At 40.7% G+C, this 20,052-nt stretch overlaps 1 protein-coding gene across 2 annotated transcripts; it reads right to left on the minus strand.

The window, feature by feature from the left end:
• Window positions 1-5,305: 5,305 nt before the first annotated feature.
• PITX2 (paired like homeodomain 2) lies at window positions 5,306-19,693 on the minus strand. Of its 2 annotated transcripts, XM_077814408.1 has the most exons (4): window positions 19,648-19,693; window positions 19,135-19,272; window positions 8,007-8,212; window positions 5,306-5,869 (listed from the first exon to the last, which is right to left on the minus strand). In XM_077814408.1, the coding sequence occupies exons 1-4, from the start codon at window positions 19,691-19,693 to the stop codon at window positions 5,306-5,308; spliced, it is 954 nt and encodes a 317-aa protein (XP_077670534.1). The 2 variants fall into 2 exon arrangements, with proteins under 2 accessions (XP_077670534.1, XP_077670533.1); XM_077814407.1 differs by lacking the exons at window positions 19,135-19,272; window positions 19,648-19,693 and adding an exon at window positions 9,152-9,380.
• Window positions 19,694-20,052: the final 359 nt, after the last annotated feature.

Consider the following 20,052-nt stretch of genomic DNA (forward strand, 5'->3'; position numbering starts at 1 on the left):
TTATTTTGACACCGCGCGCGAAAGTTCTCCCACTCCAGAGTCCACAAGAACAGATCGGTTTAGGGGCAGAGTTGGAAATAAGAATAATTTAAAAAATGAAAATGCAAAACTCAAAGTTGCTGCTTCTTTTTGGTGTAATGAGGATCCTATTCGCAGAATGATTTACCAGTCGCGCAAAGGAGATTTCCTACATAACAGAAGTACTCCAGGCAATACATATTCCACATTGAAAATGCAAGTTTAGTGAGCCACACAGACTGGAAGTATTGCTGTGATTGTGTCATCAGTTGGCTGGTATTCAAGGGTTTGCGACTCTGCTAAGTATCCACAGTTATCTGGGGTGGAACTTGGTTCATATGATACAAAATCTCAGTCCTAAAGAAGTCCTTTTCTTCGTTAAAAAAATGACCTTGCCGCTATGAAATGATAGGGGTGTGAAACAAATAAACAAATGAAAGAGAGTGGCGGTTGGAGATATTTGAAGAAATTCATTCAAAATGTTTTGATTTAGAAAACTAAGGTTTAGCAATCAATTAGTCCAGCATTTTATGGAGCTCTGAAGGCGTAAATCCTTCGTCGTTTATGGATTATTGACTGTTACGGTCTATTGGATGCGTAATATTCAGACCTACACATGCATAATATGCGTACCAAAGTAGGCATTTAGCAAGGTAAATTATGTGTCCTTAAAATGCTTAGGTATTATTGAGAATGTGATATGTAAAATCAGCCTGCACATTAGAGAACCGAAGCGATGCCTAAAAAAGCACAGTGGAGAGGATTAAGGACAGTTTCTGTTTGAATGTTTTTGCTTTTGCCAGTTCGCCTGAAACACACACACACACACACACACGAGTAATTGCTTTGAATTATACACGCAAATTATATACACCACATTACTACAATTAATATACTTTAAAGCAATTTGGAGTTTATATTCTCCATTACTAAAACCTAACAACTTTATTGTTTTCCTCTTCCATTTATTTAAGGAAAGTTTGGGGTTAGTATATGAAAAAGTATATATATAAAATAAAGCAACATTGCTGTCCACATTTTAAACACCGTAACGTACCCATTTCATATTCCCCTGTATAAAACTGCAAAGCTTCTCTTAGACATTCCTCCTATGCTGAGTAAATTTAATCTCAAACGTCACCTATTTTCAAAAGAGTAATTTCTCCCCTGAGACGCTTTTAGTGGTATTACCGCGTGTTTATTTGTTTCTTATGATGAATAAATAACCACATTTGGATTCAATTGTGTGGCTTTGCTTCTTTCTTATTTTATTTAACCCTTTGAGCGATCCAAAATCAATAGTTAAATAAAATGCACAGCATACCCTGAATAAAAGAAGAATGTAAATTATGTATGCAAAAGTAAAATAGACGCATATTTTATCCACTGAGTTACAAAGGTAGAAATGGGGGGCGGAGGGAGGAGAGAGATCCTGTAATCATAAAACAAAGGAAAATAAAGCTGTGGCTATTTCTTAAAGAGATTTTGGATAAAAATGGATTGATTCATTATTTTTCTTGGTTTAAAAATATTTTTTTAAAGAAGGTACCTTCATAAAAAGTGCCTCCAGCTAACCCGCTGTGGCATGAAATTGCATTTTGAATTTCATTCACGTTTTGCGGTTGGGTTCAGTTCAACTGTTATCGCCAAACGCGTAGGGCAAAGTTTCACAACATCTAAACCCACAACCACAGAGAAATACTCGAAATCTTTCGCTTTTATTCAGGTATATTCCCACTCAGTGACTTTACTTACGTTGTGTGTTTAGATTTATGCGCCTTGCCATTTCTGAAGTCAATCAATAGCCAGTCTATATTCATAAATGTTTCAAAACACCAGATCTGATTACAGGCCACACTTCTCCCCGTCCTAATCCGCACACGAGAAGTGGAGTGAAGGGCTGGGTAGACTGCAGAGTGAATCCCTGCTTTTGCGGGAAGTGGGGGAGGGATTAGGACTCCCATCCCATTGTGGATTGAGATGTGGATTGGGACCCAGACAGCATTGTTTGTTCACACTCAGAGTGCTTTGGGTCAGCCATTAGCGCTACAGTTTAGAGTCCTCAAAAGAGCAGCCGCATATCAGATAGGTACTTTATTATCTTTGGTTAAGAACTGGAATGTTAAGACTCTGGGTCCCCCCCCCCCCCACTTCTCGCCATTATTATTATTTTTCATGTTCAAACTTCGATCGCTAACAAGGAGAAGGAAAGCCCCCCAAAAACATTTTGATTTACGACCTAATCAAAACATTGTATCTTTTGGTCAAGTGGCGCAGAGAAATGATGAGCCTCCAGGTTTCAACTGAGAGGGGGAGGAGGAGAAATTCAGAATACACTCTGGGTGATTTATGTCCTGTGTGAGTGGGCACGCTGATTTTTCATCGTTTTAACAATTTAGGTAGCACAGTGAAAGCTCAGATCCAATACTTTGTGTTTGATTTTTTAAAAAGCAAAGGAATAATGGTAATAACTACAGCCGCCGAAGGAAAACAGTGGTAGGAAGGAGACAGAGAGAGGGTAAATATTTCAGCATTCTTTTCGGGGATTTCTAATAACATGCGACTGTCCCATGGAGCGAGTGTGGAAGAAAGTAAAGGCAGATAAGGATGGCTCTGAATTCGCCATGTTTTAGCATTTACAGAGGAAACTATGAGCTGCAGTGCGACCCACCAGTTTAAAAGGCTTGGGTTTCTAGCACTTTAACACGCCACCAGCCCCGAAATCATGACGCTGGTGGGGGAAAAACCCAACAACTCCCCCTCGCACTCACCAGGATTTAGGTGTTGACATGGCGCAGCAAATCGATTGGAACCGGTTTGGCCTGGGGAAGAAAGGGGGAAAGTTGGGGTCCGGAGCGGCCCGTCTGCCTCTGGGCTCCAAAGAGGCGCCATCTGCTCCCCCGGCTCTGCCCCGGGAGCTGCACTGGTCAGCCCCACGATGGTGGGGAAACGGACCCCTGCCCACCCCAGCCTCCCATTTTAGGAACTTTCGCCCGGGGATCCATTGACCCGGCTTAATTAATTAACACAGCTAGAAGTGGCCCTGCTCTTCCCCCCGCCCAAGACACACTATGCGCCCTTATCCTGCTTGGGGGTGGGGGTCACTCTAAGCAGAATCCCATTCCCCTGGCTTCTTCCCGCAGCCACTGGTGACTATGGAGGCTAAACCAACTCCTCCCCAGGCCCGTTGAACTGTCAGGACGCTGCAGACTGAACAAATCCGTCTGGCTGCTCCTGCCTCTCACCCACCGCCAAGGAATACAAGGGGAAGGTGACCCGTTGTCCAAAGGGCTTTTTGTTTGCTCTCCCTCCACCGCGTGATCCCTGCCGGCAGGTCTGGCCGCGACTCCTCCAAAAATAAAGACAGAAAAGTTAATGTGCAGCGAGCGCCGATCATAAAGCAGGGGCATTATCTGCGATCTCTTTTTAAGTGGCAGCGATTCCGTGCAGAACAAAGGCGCAGTGTCTGCTCGGCCTATAGGTAAAGTTACAGCAGCCAAAACACACCCAGCCGCAAAGAAACACACACACACACACACACACAGGTTCAGCTTCTCCAGGGATAGGCACTCCAGGACTTTCCCCTCTTAAGTCCCAGCTAGCTTGTTTATCCCCCCTACACAGCAAGCCGACGAACTTTTTGCAGTTTGTTCAGCGTTTTATATTTTAATTCATTCTTGATTTTTTAAAAAAACAAAAGCCCCATCCAAAAAGGGTCTCTCTCAATCTCCATTCTTCCCGCTCCCCGTTCCCCACAAGACATTCATTCCTCCTTCACATGTCATCAGACGGGAGGTTCAAACTGTAATTCATCTTGATTTACTTCATTGTCCTGGAGATGGCAAACTATAATCCTGTATAATTTCACGAACAAGCAGGTTTAGAATTAATGGGTCAATATTATTTAAAACAAAACACAGAGAGCACGACCTTTTCTCTCAACTACATATTGCAGTACAAGGCTCAGGAAACTTCACGCTAACCTCTCAACCTCTTGGGCTCTCAGAGGTTGCGGTTATTTGGAGTGGTCTTTGCTTCTGCTAATGTCTGAAAAGGAATTTGGGAATAGAAATGTAATATTACATGAAAGATCTCTCTACTTAAGAAAAAAGGGGGCTGTCGGGTTTGACTAGGGGGTGTTTGTTGTCAAACTTTCTTTTGGTATTTAATAAAAGCTTCCTTCACAGCGGGAGCCGTTCACTCCCTACATGGACGCAGCGACTTTGTTTTTCGTTGGAAATGCTTGAGTCCAGCAATCTCAAATGATCCATTTTCTGCTGAGCTATTCATGGGAATAGTGGAATCCTGTCTACTTTGCAGAAGTCAATCGTCCCAAGGCCAGAGTTTATTTAGCATGTAACTTCAGTGTAAAGATTTTTTGTTGGGGTAGAACTGTAATTTATATGTATTACAGTAAAAATTACTGCACCGTGTTTCCAAAGAAGGGACCAAAGAAGGGTGTCATCTATCAGTTGATCAGTGTGAAGTAGTTACCGCTACGCAGTTAATTCATAAAAAAAAAAAAAAAAAATCCAGACAAAACGGTATGCTGTATATTTTACTCCCATGAAATAAAACACATTTTTCATGTTTGCTGAAAAGTAAAACAATAATATTGTACGAAATGTTATACACAGGGCATGTTTTACATTGCAATTTCAGAAACATCATTGCATCCACCAGAGATACTATTCTAAAACTGATATTCACACGTTTTAATAATAATATGTTAGAAACATACAGTGTCGCATTTAGTATATACATTCCCTTGCTCGCAAGCGAAAAATCCTAATCGCTTCTGTGTAACATGCTTTATTTTAAAGCCTAACCTTTAAAAACACTGTTGTGATATTACTAACAACTGCTTTTATAAAATTAATTTGACATTTCCATATATATACATCCTTTCAGTCATTTTTATGTTAACGATGCTAAACTTAAAAAATAACAAGCTTATAGTAACATTAAAATGTCATATCATATCCAGTCAAACATTTGTCCATATATATATATATATGTGTGTGTGTGTGTGTGTAAATATATATATATATATATATGTTCTTGTAACTGTTGGAAATACTCTTAGTGAAAGATGTCAGAATCTGCAGGAGGTCCTTTGAAAACAAAGGGACTATCTTATTTCAGTGGTTTCATTTTCTCTCTGTTTTCTCTCTCCTTTTCTTTCTTTCCTTCTCTTTCTCTATAGTGCCCATTACTTTCTAGTATAATTCTCAGTCTTTGTGGGAAGGGGGAGGGATTCCCATTCAGTATTTTATACTTTAATATCTCACACGGGTCTGTCCACAGCGTATTGGCATGCGCTCAGGTTGGAAGCTGGGTTCTGAACACTGGCGTATCCAAAGCTGGAGTGCTGCTTGGCTTTAAGTCTCAGACTAGCCAAGCTAGAGTTACATGTGTCCCTATAAACATAAGGAGGTGTTGGAGGAGCATAAGGACAGGCTGGCGTTGGCACTGCAGAATTCAGAGAGGGATTGCTCAAGTTGTTCAAGTTATTCAGGCTGTTGAGGCTGGAACCAGGGACCCCAGTGACTGCAGAGGGCACCATGCTTGAAGACATACTCATGGAGGAGATGGAATTTGGAGGGGAGAACATGCTCTGAGAAGACAGAGGGTTGACATTCATAGAGTTGAAGAAAGGAAAGCTTTTGGTGGAAAGGGAGGCAGAGGTCAGGCCTTTGGCTGCCCAGTTGTTGTAAGAATAGCCGGGGTACATATCATCGTAGGGCTGCATTAGACCGTTAAATTGTGGACCAAAGCCATTTTTGCAAAGCTCAGCCTGCTGGTTTCTTTCTCTCTTTCTCCATTTGGCTCTGCGGTTCTTGAACCAAACCTTTAAAATAAATAAATAAATAAAATGGAAAAGGTCAGGCGCGGTTTAGTTATGCAAAAACTAAAATCACAGCACTTCGCTAACGGTGCCGGTAATACAAAAGATATCACGCGTTCTTCTGACAAGAGAATTGACCAGTGTAAAACGGGATTGCATTTTTCACTATTAACAGACGTTTGTATTTAAAATGGTTATTCAAATCTACAACTCCCGGAAGTTTGCAAAATCGCCAAAGAAACTCTCCGGGAACCGCAGTGTATACGTTAGCGATTTTTTGTTCTATCACATTCAGACTGTATCAGCTGCAGATCATCACATAAAATATTTGTTTTAGAGCACGCATTTTGCAAATGAATTTTTCTTTCGTGATTCCGAAACACACATTCGCGCCACAAAAGACAGCGCGTTTATATTTGCTCCCTGTCATTTTACACATGGGAGACATTAAGTGAAAAAAAAAAAAACCGAACAAAACAAACTGCAAATCGAATGCAAAACGCATAGAAAACCTGCAGAGTTTTGCCAGGGGAGAAAAAAAAATATTTCCTATTACAGATAGAGGGGAAATACTAATAAATCTTGACTCAGCAGCTTGTTTAAACTGCAAGCTCCCCATGTGCTAATCTTCAAGAACCCCCAAACACTTATAAACAAACGTGTTCTCCTGCTTTTTGGCAAAGTTTGCCTTTTAACAACGTGCTAAGTGAGATCGAAGGTCCCTCCCTCCAGACAATGGCGAAAACGTGTGCCTTTCTGCAAATCTTTCCAATCCACATCTTGGTGTCTGATTTGTCAGCCAGCCTCCTGCAGAGTTATTTTGCGTACTAGAGGCCTTCCCGGGCTCCTCTTTGTTTACACAAACGATGTTTTACATTACAAATCTCTAACTGTACAATTAATCCTTGACACAGCTTGACACACAGCTATAAACCAATATCATGCCCCACTCACATTCACAAAATATTGTCAACCTAAAGCAGCAAATGTTTCTCCAGCTATCTTCACAAAACATCCGTCAGTTATATTGCAGCTCATGAATAAAAATATACAGTGTGAAATGGTTGCTAAAATTACCTTAACATTTTATAATCCGATATTTTACCCACCAGTCTACTAACGACAGACAAAGAATGCAAAGTGACTGTTTTCAACAACAAACAGCCTAAATGAAGAAGACTACTTTTTAAAATGACAGTGCAATGGGGTTGACACCAGACAGATTCAAACAGTTTGCAATTACATTCTGCTTGAATTAATCAACAAGCCTGATTTTTTCCTCTCCCTTTTTTATACTTCTTAATTACTCACTGTATATTTCTACTATTCCGTTTAGTCTGAAGTCTACAGCTGGCCTATTTTTAATTAAAATATATTTTTACTTCTAAATTTCTGTAGATTAAGCTAATTCCTAATTTAAAACAGAGGTCTTTATTAATTTATTTTACAGGTCTACTCTAATTCTAAAGCATTTAAGACTAAAAAGTCTTTTCCCACAAATAAAACATGTTTTTCTATTAACTGTATTTTTAATAGTATCCTTGTACAAGTAGAGCAATAAATGAACCATGGGTTATATCTGAAAATAGCAAGGATCTCGGGATTCATTTTGGGGGTCTATTTTTGAGCGAGGGCCTCACAGTAATGGGACAGCATAGGATCAGGATTTGGCCCATAATCTTGATAACTTTTAGCACTGTGATAGTACCATAAATCTGAGGGGGAAAGGGTGGGGGAAGCGCTAGGGTAGTTATGAAACCAAAAGAAAGAGAAAATGCAAGGAAGGGCATGCCCTGAATGCCTATGAGGAAATAAAAGCCCTTGTGTATGTTGTATCTTTTTCTCATTAGAGGCAGCACAGGTTGAAGCCTGTTTCAAGTTGCTTTCTTGGCTAATGTTTTCATTCGCATTTCGATCAAAAGGAAGAGAACACATTGCACAGTAAGGGCGGAACGTGCGATGCACCATATTCCAAGAAGGGAGATCGTAATCTGTCTCGCTTTGACATAAATGTCTTGCTCCCTGATGCTTTTGTGCAAAGGCTCTGAAGTTTTGAACGCAAACTGAAATCGAAAGCAGCTGCATTCGGTCCAACACTTCCCCCACCAGGCAGCATCGGGCTTTCGGCGTCTGTACCTACCCTGACTCTGGCTTCGGTGAGGTTGGTCCAGACGGCAATCTCTTCTCGGGTGGACATGTCCGGGTAGCGATTCCTCTGGAAAGTGGCCTCCAGCTCTTGCAGCTGCTGGCTGGTGAAATGAGTCCTCTGCCGTCGTTGCCTCTTTTTCTTGGAGGGATCCTCAACCCCGGCATCCTCGTTTTTACTCTGCTGGCCTTTCTCTTTCTCTGTAAAATAAGGGCACCCCACGTTCAAAAGGCTGCTCCTTAATGCTACGAGAAAAGGTGGCAAGTATTCCCCCTACAGAGAGAAGGCTCGTTTGATTGGATTTTGTTAACCTTATATTTACAGCTCTGTATGTGTATGCACCCCCCCACACCACACACACGCTCTCTCTACCGTACAGATCGATGTATTTATCCATTTCTTATAGATAACAGAGAGAGAGACTACGTACAGACGATACAAATACAGCTAGAAGGTTAGATAGAATATTTATCTGTATGTACATAGTTATGTATCCAGATAAATATCGTTACCTTGTCCGTACATATGTATTTATAATAAACACACACATAGTATTTCTTGGAGGTAATCAACAGACCTTGATTCAAATACACTTCCAAATACCAAAGTAAATGATAGTCGCTGCATGTGTTGTATCTCGCGCATTAAGGTTCACTGAGGATCTGACTACATAATTGTCCCGGTTGAATATCTTTGCTCTCGCCTTGTGGACCCTCTTGCCCCACAACTCCCTGGTTGAAGGGCGCCGAGGGGTCTCTCTCCCTTTCTCCGCAGCTGGATGCTGGGGCACTCCATAGCCAAATGGGAGCCGCAGTGAATCCCAATGCAAACCCGCCGGAGCGTCCCTGCAGAAGCAATTCATTATACGGGGGAAGGGTTTTCCCTATGCTCCCAATGAACACGCAGACCGAAGGCAATCAGCCGGGCTCTGCTGCCAGGAGAGACACTCAGAGGAACCTCAGTTGCGGTTCCAATTCACCTTCCTTCACTCAAGAAAACATAGGAAGAGACTGCGGGTGGGGGTTGGGGGGTGGTCGGCCGCGAGACTGAGCTGCGACACAGGGTGATGCAGAAGTTACCAGGGGGCTTTGTAAGGGGGGGGGGGGCGTAGCCTCACCCCGGGATGGACTCTGTCTTACCTGCGGCCTCGGGGCTGGAGGTGTCCGAGATGGTGTGCACCTCCAGCCGGTGTTTGGAGGAGTCCAGGGAAGAGCGAGGCTGCCCCGGCGCTACAGCTGAAGCCATGGCCAGCGGCGACTGGTGATGATGGCAAGAGGATGAAGAGGAGGAGGAGGAAGGTGAAGTGGAGCACAGTTTATTCCCGGCTCCCAGGCGCTCCAGGCTTAAGGGATCTTTCATGAAGTTCATCGGCAAAAGAAAGCCAAATATTTCTCTCTCTGTGTGTGTCTCTATGTATATATATATATATATATACGTATAGCGATGTATATAGAGATATATAGACACTGCACCCCCGCTCCAAGGCGCAGCGTTGCAGAAGGTGCGGGCTCAACTCCCTGTATGGCTCCCTGGTCCAGTGGGAGACAGAAAAGCAGCAGCAGCGGCCAGCGTTCAAGAAGCAACTTGTTACCCTTTCAACTGAAAGAGTCCTAAGAAGTCTAATGTGCAAGTCCAGCCAGCCTTAGCTAAAGTCTCAAGGAAAACACACACAGAGGCACACGGGGTTTTCTTTGTGGCGTGAAGGCAGCACGAAAAAAAAAAACGATTAAAAAGAAGAAGGTAAATTCGACCCTATAATAATAATAATAATATTCCTAATAATAATGAATAACCATAGGAACCAAGTCTCCTGACTGACACGCTAAGGCGATGGCAGTGTCAGTAAGTGTCAGAGTGACAGGGGCAGGTAGATGATATTATATCCAAGGCAGCAGCAGCCCTCCCCAGCTCAGCCACTCTCTCTTGTGCACACATCTAGGCGCAGCACCCAGGCGAGCAAGGGACCCGATCAGCTCAGCCACTTCCCTGTTTGCCCAACATCTTAAAACCAGAGGAGGCCTTCCCCGGGCAGTGATGTCACCCGACCCCTTCCCTCCCCCGCCCGGGACCCGCTGCTCGGGGCAGGAATGATGTCGCTCCGGACCAATCAGGAAGCGCTAGGCGGAAGGCCGACTATCATAACCGCGACCTATCAGAGAAGCAGGGCTGGGCTAAGTAATTCACTCTGCGGGACCAGAGGCTTGTGCAACCTGCCGTGCCTAAATTGCAAGAGATTGGGTATATAAAGGAGGTGATTCCAAACGCGGGTGAAGGCATATGTGTGTGTCGGGGGGTATGTCTGTATAGACCCACACATTGTTATAAATAACATTTATTGCCGTTCCCCAGTGATATGGGGAAACAACATACTTCGCTGGCTTCACAATTTTCTACACTGAAAAGCAGGCTGCTGAGGGAAAGAAGAGGAAACAAATAAAACCGAACTAATCTTAAAATTTCAACCCCAGCTGGCATGGATATTACCCTCGTCTTAAACAGCTTTTCTATAATTGCGAACAAGACAACTGGCGCCTTATAAATCCGATTTACAAACAAACAAAACCTAGCTTGTCAAAGAGAAATCATTCTTTTAAGCATGATCCTAGCAAGTGTTTAGTACTATAGTCTCGTTTTACAGATTTCTTGGATAGAAACGACAACACTAAAATACTACGCAAGTGTAAATGCCCATTAATAAATCAAATAGATAATACATTACACAGCGTTATACCAGTTTGACTAACGGATTTTTTTTGCCGAAAAATGGGTAGTTTTCGAATTATAGCAATCTTTTAAATTTTATTGGAAAGCAATAAACGAGATTCTCTCTAGCTGATCCTTACACTGTATTTGTAAACCTTTAAATTTCTCACTTTTCGTTTACTATCTTGTTTATTTTCTTGTGATAATTTCAAAGAAAATAAAACCACGAAAATCTCATTTTTGTGCAATATACATCCATCCATTATTTCAAGAAGATTTCAAACAACCGATCATAAGGACATTTTCTAAATTCCTTTTATTTTTAGAGACCATTTTCCCCTCAGCCCCCCCCCCCCGTCTTGAACAAATTACTAAGTAAAAGCAAAATTATCTAAAGGAAAGAGAACGGAGAAATCTAGAGCAACAATGTGACTACGATGAATCAGACACCGCTAACGCCGAGATATTAGGGTGATGGGCGGCAGTATAAAACTCTACCATAGGCTGCGTCTCAGAGCACAAACCAAGAGCTAATCTCCGACCTACATTCTGATTTTGTTTACATGTCCTGCTATATTACTGCAGTAGTTGTTGGTGTGAGATAGAAATTTGGGGAGTTCTTCAGCAAATCTCACATTGTGGAGATTGTGTGTCCTTCCATGTTGGCCACATGACTGGAAGGTTCTTCAGTCAGAAGATGGGCTTGTCCCGCAGATAAAGCAGGAGGCAAATATATTTGAACATATCCGTTTGTCTCCTTTGAACCCAGTTGCAAGAAAACACCTTATCCCAAATATTTGCAATAGACTCGGGAGTGGGTCATAGCATGGGGTTTTAAGTAGCACCCCCATTGATTGGAAGAGTTCTGCGTAATGACACGAACTAATCCAGACACTGCAGATGTATGTGCGATAAGATTGTTCCTATACTTATAATTACTCTTCACAATTCTAGATGTCTGGGAGTTTCCCACAGATGTGAACTTTCTTAAGCCAACATAACTTCCAAGCTTCCCTTTCCTTTATTCATTTTTTGACAGGTCCTTCTTATTAGTGGATGCTCTTTCTCTCAGTATTATATCTTGCAGCCTTACTTATCGCTAAATTATACATATTACTTTAGCAGCCTGTTGGTAAAGAAGGTTAAATTAATTTACATTCTGCTCATTATCTGGTGTTTAAATGACGTGTTTTATCCCTGAGATTTGGCAAAGAATCTCTTTCCTCAGACCCCACAGCGTTTCGATGGAGACAATGCTCTTACATTTGTAGTGGATTTTAATCTGATAAGACTCTAATTTGCTTAAGTCTTTTAAATAGGGGGTTTTTAAATGATTCTAGCCGTTTTCTTATTGAATTTCCGCTAATTCCCCCAAGATCATAAAGTATATGTGCAAAGTAAATATTTCCTCCCTTTGCACCGGCAGCAGATGACCTATAAGTAAGTCAATATGAATCCAGCTCCATTCTGCACAATTTGTTTACTAATCATATTCCAGTTTCTTCTTAACCTCGCTGTACTACTGTGGTCCTGTACTCATAAATCCCCGAAGCCCTCGTTAATGAAAGGACTCCAATAGGGCGAAACCAATGCCTCCCAGTGTCATTATTTTAAACGCAAGGTTGGGACATTCCTGCGCATTAGATTTGCAGGTTCAGAACTTCAGCAAAGTAAGTTCTGTCTGAGCAGCATTTTAAAGGAAGCCCGGGATGTGGGTGGGTGGACAAGGCTAATATAACAATTGTTATTTTCTAAATCTGTATTTCAATATTATGTTGAAAATAACGGGGAAAATTAGAGAAGCACGAGACCCTTATTATCTTTAAACGATTTGTAAAGGAATAAATCTCTCTCTGGTTAAAGAACAGAAGAGATCTGGGAGAGGGGTTGGAGGAAAAAGATTGCAAGGCTTCTATTTTTATCTAGGGCTTCCACTTTTAAATTGGAGTATGGGCAAAGTGTGTGTGTGTTAAGGGTGAAGAGCTATTCTTCATTTATATTTTTGAAGACGGGGCTTTTTAGTTGAGACATGCAAACCTTTCCTGGGATCCTGGGATTTAACGAAAAGACATATGTATGGTTTGGAAACTGCAAGGCACTTATTATGCACTTTGTGGGTTCCTCTGTAATGGGATGCTATGTTGAATTCTTACTTGTTTGGTCATAAATCATTATGACTTTTTGCCTCTGTCATAAAGCTTAACGTTGGTCAAATTCGTACACAAGACTCCACATCCGCAAATGCACTGTATAACTCGTAGTCAGAAAGGGGATTTAATGTTCTCAGATAAGAGATTGAATTCGGTTTCTTTTCCCCTCTTCCAGACAAATGGTTTGGCGGTTTTTTTGGGTCTGACATAGAGCCATGCTGTTTTGTCACTGTATTAAGCAACCGATTATGCATTATATTCTTATTTAGTTCCACAGTTGTTAGATTTTACTGTTCAAACCCGTTTGAGAACGCCCTGCAACAGAGTCCTAGGGATTGTTCTTTAGCTTAGAATGAAACGAAACTGTCAGTTCTCAACTGCGACTCTGCTATGGACTTCAACAATGGAAGAATATGAGGATGCGTGGCCAACCACGCTCGTTTTTAACAGGCATTTTTAAAAGTTTATAAATTGGAAACTCTGAATGTTTGTCTCTTTAGTGGCTCTCTCCCTTCCCACATTCTGGTCCAACTTCTTAATTAATCAAAGAACAAGCGCCCACCCCACCCCACCCGGTTTGACGTCTTTATTGTCAGCTCTTTCCTGTTTCTATTAGTATGTCAAGAATAATTACACATGTAAGTGACTGCAGAACCATGCTTTCTATCTACTGCACAGCACGCAGTTTTAGTGACTGTTGCGCATTTGAAATTCTGAGTTGAAGGATTAGGCGATTTATAGTTTGCAGAATCCCTTGGTTGTTAGAATATTAGGCGCTGATGGAAGAAAAAACCTCAGCTCTGTCAAGATTCTTTTGACAAACCCTGGACTCCCTTTGGGTTCCTTTGCTCTAGTGGCTCTAACTGGCTCGAACTCTTCCTTCTCCTATCTAGGTTCTAGATAATAGATCAAATGGGTCCCCTCCCCTTGTAAAAATCTGGATTATGTTAAGAATCAGGAGAGATTTTTTTAAATATAGAACCGTCCTAAAGAATTTGAGTAGAATGGTCTCAGTTATGAAGCATCTCCGGGAACCTAACGGGCTATTTTAGGCCCATTTCTACCTGAACATGTGTGTAGTGGAGGGTTGGAGTGGGGGGAAGTAGGAATGGAGACATATTCAGGTATAGTCAGAAGGGAAGGCTGCAGTCACTTATTTACAATACTGTGATTAAAACTCCTCCATTGCTTCTCCCCCTGTCCTCTCCCCCTCGCCCGCCCCCGCCAGCCATGAGGGTAGCTAACATTCGGCATTAGTTGTCATGGTGACCATAAATCAGATAAATCCAAAAATACCCACCTTTAATCTGAGATGAAGTTTTTATTTCCCTAGCGAAATAGTATTTTAAAAGCTGTCAGCTGACAAAAAAACCCCAACCTAATTGTAGTAACCCAAGTAATACATTACTGCTAAAGGTTGAAATTAAAATGTCAGAAGTTGTTTTATTTTTTAATTCCGGTAGAATCATTGGTTCTCTTTAGATTCCAGATCCTCACAGCCTCTGTGGAATAGGGATTTCAGAAGGGGGAAAACAAACAAAGAAGCAAAACAAAAACCCAACTCCTTTGATTGTGGGCAGATTTCTTTTTGTAGGGTTTCTTGCACTTTCCACTGAAACAGCTAGTGCGGGCCACTGTGTGGACAGGATACCGGAATAGATATCAAGACCACTGGTCTGATCCATTATGGTAAATCTTATGTTTCCTGATCATTTGTAACCGTTAGGCGGACGGGAGGGGGGAGGGCAGACCTTAGTCCAACTTCAACGGGCCAGTACCCAGAACCCTACAAATTCTGCACAGATTTAAATTGATCTCTGAATGAGAGAAAGAGAGAGGGAAAGAGAGAGCGAGATCTTGAAACAGGAGCTCAGATGACCTGCTTAACTGGATACTGCTGTGTTTGCAAGACATACTGCAGGTATTTATTTTCCCACTTTTGCCTTCATCTACTATAAGATCATTGTTTCTAGACGTAACACTCTCCTAAATGGATAAATTGGTTCTTATGTAGAGTCTCCAGCTAGTCCTGTTGTCTTTTACCTTTGGCTTGTTGTCTTTCGCCTATCTTGGATTACCGGGTATTCTCCTAGATGGAGAGCCATTAATTACCCATTCAGTCAATATTAGGAAGACGACAAAGCTTTTTACATAGGATTAAGAAGACATCAGATTGTTCCATTAGTATATTCCTCCTCACGAATAAGCTTTCGTTATACATTTAGTTTTCCCTGGGGTCAGTCTAACAACTGCTGCATCTATTATTGTGAGACGAGGACGGAAAAAAAAAAATCAAAGGAACAATAAGTAACTTTTAATTTTCATTTTGCAGAGAATATTTGAAGGGAAACTTAAATTTGGGATAGTAACTGCTGTAATCGCATTGCCCCTGGAGAGAGAATCAGTCCCAATCAATTGCGGAAACACTGAAATGTAGTGTATGACCAGAGTGTGTTGCAGATTTAGAAACGGGAAACCGCGTTTCTCTTCCTTCCAAGGCTCCCACCTTCGCTGTTCAGCTCCCAGTCTCTCTCTTAGTCCTAGGCCCTTCTTTGCTCTCTTAGGACTCTCTTTCTTTCCCAGGCCAGTTTCTTTTCTCTTATCTTACTCGGGCCTTTCTTCTTCAGGTTTCCCTCTTTCTTTCTTCTCAAGGTTATTTTCTCTGATTTCCTCCAACTGGCCAGGCTGCTGTTAGGAAGCCAAGTGCCAATGGTTTCTCTACCCCTTTTTGGACACGGTTGCCATCCTAAATTACATTTTGGTACTGACACTGTTCAAGCAGCACATTGTACTTCCTGCCATGCATACTTAGCTACGGTGACATTTTGGTGGACTCATGTGGCTTTTCCACCATATCTGCACTGGCGGTGCCAGGGAAATTTGTATCTCGCTGAACTGATAGGATACAGAGATTTTCAGTTAGGCCCGTTGAATATCTATATCATCTATCTATCTATCTATCTATCTATCTATCTATCTATCTATCTATCTATCCACTTACACACCTACACTAGGGTAACTGTTGATATTGGTTTCAGAGTAACAGCCGTGTTAGTCTGTATTCGCAAAAAGAAAAGGAGTCCTTGTGGCACCTTAGAGACTAACCAATTTATTTGGTTCTTATAAGAAACTAGACAATGAGTGGAGAGGGGCCACAGAGGGTTACCAAACTTGCATAGTTAGCTTTTAACTTTTGTAAAAATAAGTGATAAATATCTTCTTTAAACAGTGGTGTACCTAACTTTGCAGGAGAATACGTACATAAAGCTGAATGAGTGGGGGCTTTTCTAAAAGTGATGTTAAATTATTGAATATTCAGCCGCAAATAATTAGTTTAACAAGTTGAAATAATCAATTTGCGATGTTGAGAGCGATGGAATAAGGCAATATGTTATTTCAGCATTATATATTATGAGCCTGCTATTCCATGACTGGGTTATTAATTACATAACATGATTTCTAATGTGGAATTTACAAAAAGATATATAATAATTGCATATACTCAGCATGCCCTATCAAAAAGGCCAGGGCACTGCACAGAAATTAAAATGAAATAATAATAAACAGTACTTATAAAATGTGAGTCCCTCCTGACCCGCTCCCCCACTACACAGTTTAAGTAGTTTTATGTGGTTTGTCACTAAGAAATACTTTTCCTAAATTCCATTTTATGGCTAAATATAAGATTAGTAAATTTGCATTTGAAATTATTTGTAGCAAGAATATGTTCATGTAGATATTAATATGACTGTGTACATTCCCATTTATTCCAATAAAGCCTTTATTTTCTGCTGAGCTATGAAAATGTTCAGCACTTGCAGAAACTCAACAATCCTTTGTATTTTGCAGGCTCTCTTCCTCTGATTTCCCCCTCTTACATATCTTTTTTTCTCCAAAGTCACAGTGACCCCCAACTGTAATTTGACAAAAGGAACTATGGCAGGATATGCTCCCAAAGAATAATTGTTTTGTGTCTCTGATACCTGACTTCCTAACACAGCAACTTAAAAGCCTTGACAGAAGGGGAAAGATTTGTCAGAAGTAAATGACATAAAAGATTAAATCGTTGCATTTCCTTCTAACTACGCGATACAAAACCAAGGTGGATTAAAAGATTTAAAACAGAAAAAGAAAACAAAATAATGTAAGTAAATAAGGAAATATACTGCTTGTATTACTTTCAAATAAATCATCCTAACAACTGAGGACATTCTGGGAGTTATAATTATTCATTAGGTTTCAACAAAACGGTCTGCATTTATACATAGCTCTATATAGAACAAATTCCATGAAATATTACCATTTAAAAAATCCAAAAAATTGCCAACAAACTCAAGGTATTCAGCATTACTTCAACACAGAGGTATATTTTAATTAATGGTATTAAATATGTTTGGATAGCAATTTCCCCTTCAGTCTGAAGGGTAAAAAATAGACTTATCGATATTGCACTAGGCAGGAAATTTTACATGTAATACAATAATCCGGACTCATAATTAATGGTTAAGAAAATAACCATTTGTTTCTCAGCAAGGGAAGTAAAAACTACCATGTCATAGAGCATATGTGGATATTACTTTTATAAATACTTAGAAGAATAAAACTGGCTTGTAAGGACTCATAAATTTATTATAGCAGAAAGGTCCCCACTTTCCCATTAGCTCCTGCTGTAGTCTTTGATTAAAACCACCTGTTCATTGGGGAAAAAAAGGTGAAGGGTAAAAAGGCCTTTGTTATTCTCAAACCATATATAAACCAATGTCATCTTTCCTCTCCACATTATTTAACAGCTATTACTTGTGGATTAAAAAGTGCAAAACATTGATAAACCTTATTTGTGCACAATTTAATATGATGTATTTTTTCGGGATGACAAATTATTGGGTCATAATACTTTAGGGTTTGGAATTGTTTCTAAGCTTGATTTTTAACCATTCTTTGGTCTAATCATTTATTTTTATAAGGAGCTGTCAAACAGTGATGAAAACTTCCAAACGGGGAAGGGGGGAACGAACAATTGCAAATCACTTGATGTTATCTGAGAAATATTAAGCTATTTAGCCAAATTGCGTTAATACTATATTCTTACAAGTAAGTGTTTAACCACAAGACCAGGAATACTTACATTATCAGTGCAGTCTAGTTTCCTGTACTATTTATTCACTTTCATATATTTTATTTAAACAAAATTATGCTTCTCTTGAATTAAATAGGAACGTGAACTAGAGAGCTTGTTTTCTTCTTTGTAATATGTTTGCATTGATGTTTTTCTTTATTACATTTTGTATTCACATATTAGAGCCATATTTAAATCTTGAATCAAAAAGGGGGTGGAGAGATCCTCCTATCAGTGGTTTCCTGTGTCTCTTTATTTTTTGGTTTTTTTTTTAAGAAAAAAGACATATCCGATGTTTAGCGCAGATAGTTACCAAAATTATTCTTATTTTGAACTTTTAGCAAAAATTTTTATTGTGAACTTTAATTTAAAAAAATACTGACGAAGACACTTCCGATTAGGTGCACAAAGAAAACATTTTAAAGCACAGCAAAAATGTGCAATGAAACCGTATGAAAGGGTCGCATCAAAAGGATGCGGATACGTCCAGACAGTCCACTCGACAGATCCTGCCTGCACTCCTTACTCAGGCAACCCCTCTCCCCTTCCCGTTTTCAACTCCGTGGGAAGTGTTGCCTTAGCAAAAGAAAAAAGAAAAAAAAAAGCACACAAGCTGGCCCTGAAAGTTGTTATTCACAACACGTTATTGCACGCCGCTGTTTGCACGGGGAAAATACCTCCCCAAGAATATCCATTTTTAATTGAGTTGCACGCCCCACAGCAAAAAACCTGGACCCAGTTAACTTTTTGGCAAGTGGGCAGCATTGTCCAGTTTCCCCCGTTTGTTGCTTCTCTGTGCAGTGGCGCAGATGTACAGCAGCAGAGGTCGCTGTTGGACCGCGTTTTAGCTCAGGACCGGCCTACCTTCCCAAACAAGAGCTAGAGAGAGAGAGTGGAGGATGAGAAAGGAGTTTGGGAAACTTCCTCTGCAAGTCCCCTATCCAAATAACAACCAACACACTTTGCGCCAGAATCCAACCAGGACAGGGCACTGCACACCTGAGACAAGCCCTTTTAGTTAAAAAAAAGAGGAATAAATAAAGAGGGAACAATTAAGCATCCAACACGTTGGACTCTCTCTTCCCTTTCTCTCACTCACGAGTGATAAGGTGAGTGGGACCGAAGGGAGGCGGCCTGGGGGGCTCTCGCTTACCGTTGGCGCTGGGATGCTGCCTCCCGAAGAGCTTGCTGCTGGTTGCCTCTTTCCTGCTCTCTGGAGGGTCACTGAATTCCCCCTTTTTAATATCAGAGTCTTTGGAGAAAAGACATTCAACTGTAGAAGGTTGCACCCCTACTAGAGAGAGGACGAGAGAGAGAGACAGACAGAGAGGAGAGGCTGTCAAACGTAGAACTCTGCCAAATCACCATCATTGTGAACATTACAGTCCGCGTGAATTTCACCGCAGTTCAAATAATTTAAAAGTCCAGAAAATATTGATCTTCAATTTTGTTGACCATTAAAGTATCAGCTCTCTGCGTAGAGAGAAAATAGTATTTGATCAATCGGCACATCAGTATTTGTAAATGTAATATGTGATTATAAAAATATAAGTGCATCTCTCTCTCTCTCTCTCACGGATAATACACAGCCACTTACATTCGAATAAACTACTCTTCTCCACACATAAAGACTTTCATATGAATCGATCGGAAATATTTGTCTTACCTAATTGAACACAAGCCGATACTAGCTTACGACAGTTGGACTCCATCACCCGTTATCTGTAAAACATCAAATGTATTGGATTTTATTTTAAAAATGCTTACTTAAGAAAAATTAAACGTCAAAGGAGACGTGCTGCAGTAGTCAGTGTGCAGCACGTTGCTAACATATTTTCGTAACGATTTTTACAAAATACATTTTAAAAAAATCAGAATCAAGTTCACCTACTTGTCGCTCAGAAAGGGACACACTGGTATTAAAAGGCAGTAATAATGATCACAATGATCAAGGCGATCAAACATTTCTGCCTTTATTCCCTTTGAAGAATCGCATTGTTTATTTGTGAATGGCGAACGGCCTTTTGTAGGCACTTATCTAATATTTTAAAACTTTGCAACCAAACTTGTC

Source organism: Eretmochelys imbricata, chromosome 4 (genome assembly GCF_965152235.1).
Source record: "Eretmochelys imbricata isolate rEreImb1 chromosome 4, rEreImb1.hap1, whole genome shotgun sequence".
Lineage (NCBI taxonomy): Eukaryota > Metazoa > Chordata > Testudines > Cheloniidae > Eretmochelys > Eretmochelys imbricata.

Excerpts from the sequence above, each read along its gene's own strand:
- PITX2 (XM_077814407.1), bottom strand. The coding sequence starts at position 9,380 with ATGAACTTCATGAAAGATCCCTTAAGCCTGGAGCGCCTGGGAGCCGGG. Across the intron at positions 8,213-9,151 it reads CTCCAGCCCCGAGGCCGCAG|AGAAAGAGAAAGGCCAGCAG; the intron begins GTAAGACAGAGT and ends CTTATTTTACAG. Across the intron at positions 5,870-8,006 it reads TCACCGAAGCCAGAGTCAGG|GTTTGGTTCAAGAACCGCAG; the intron begins GTAGGTACAGAC and ends TTTATTTTAAAG.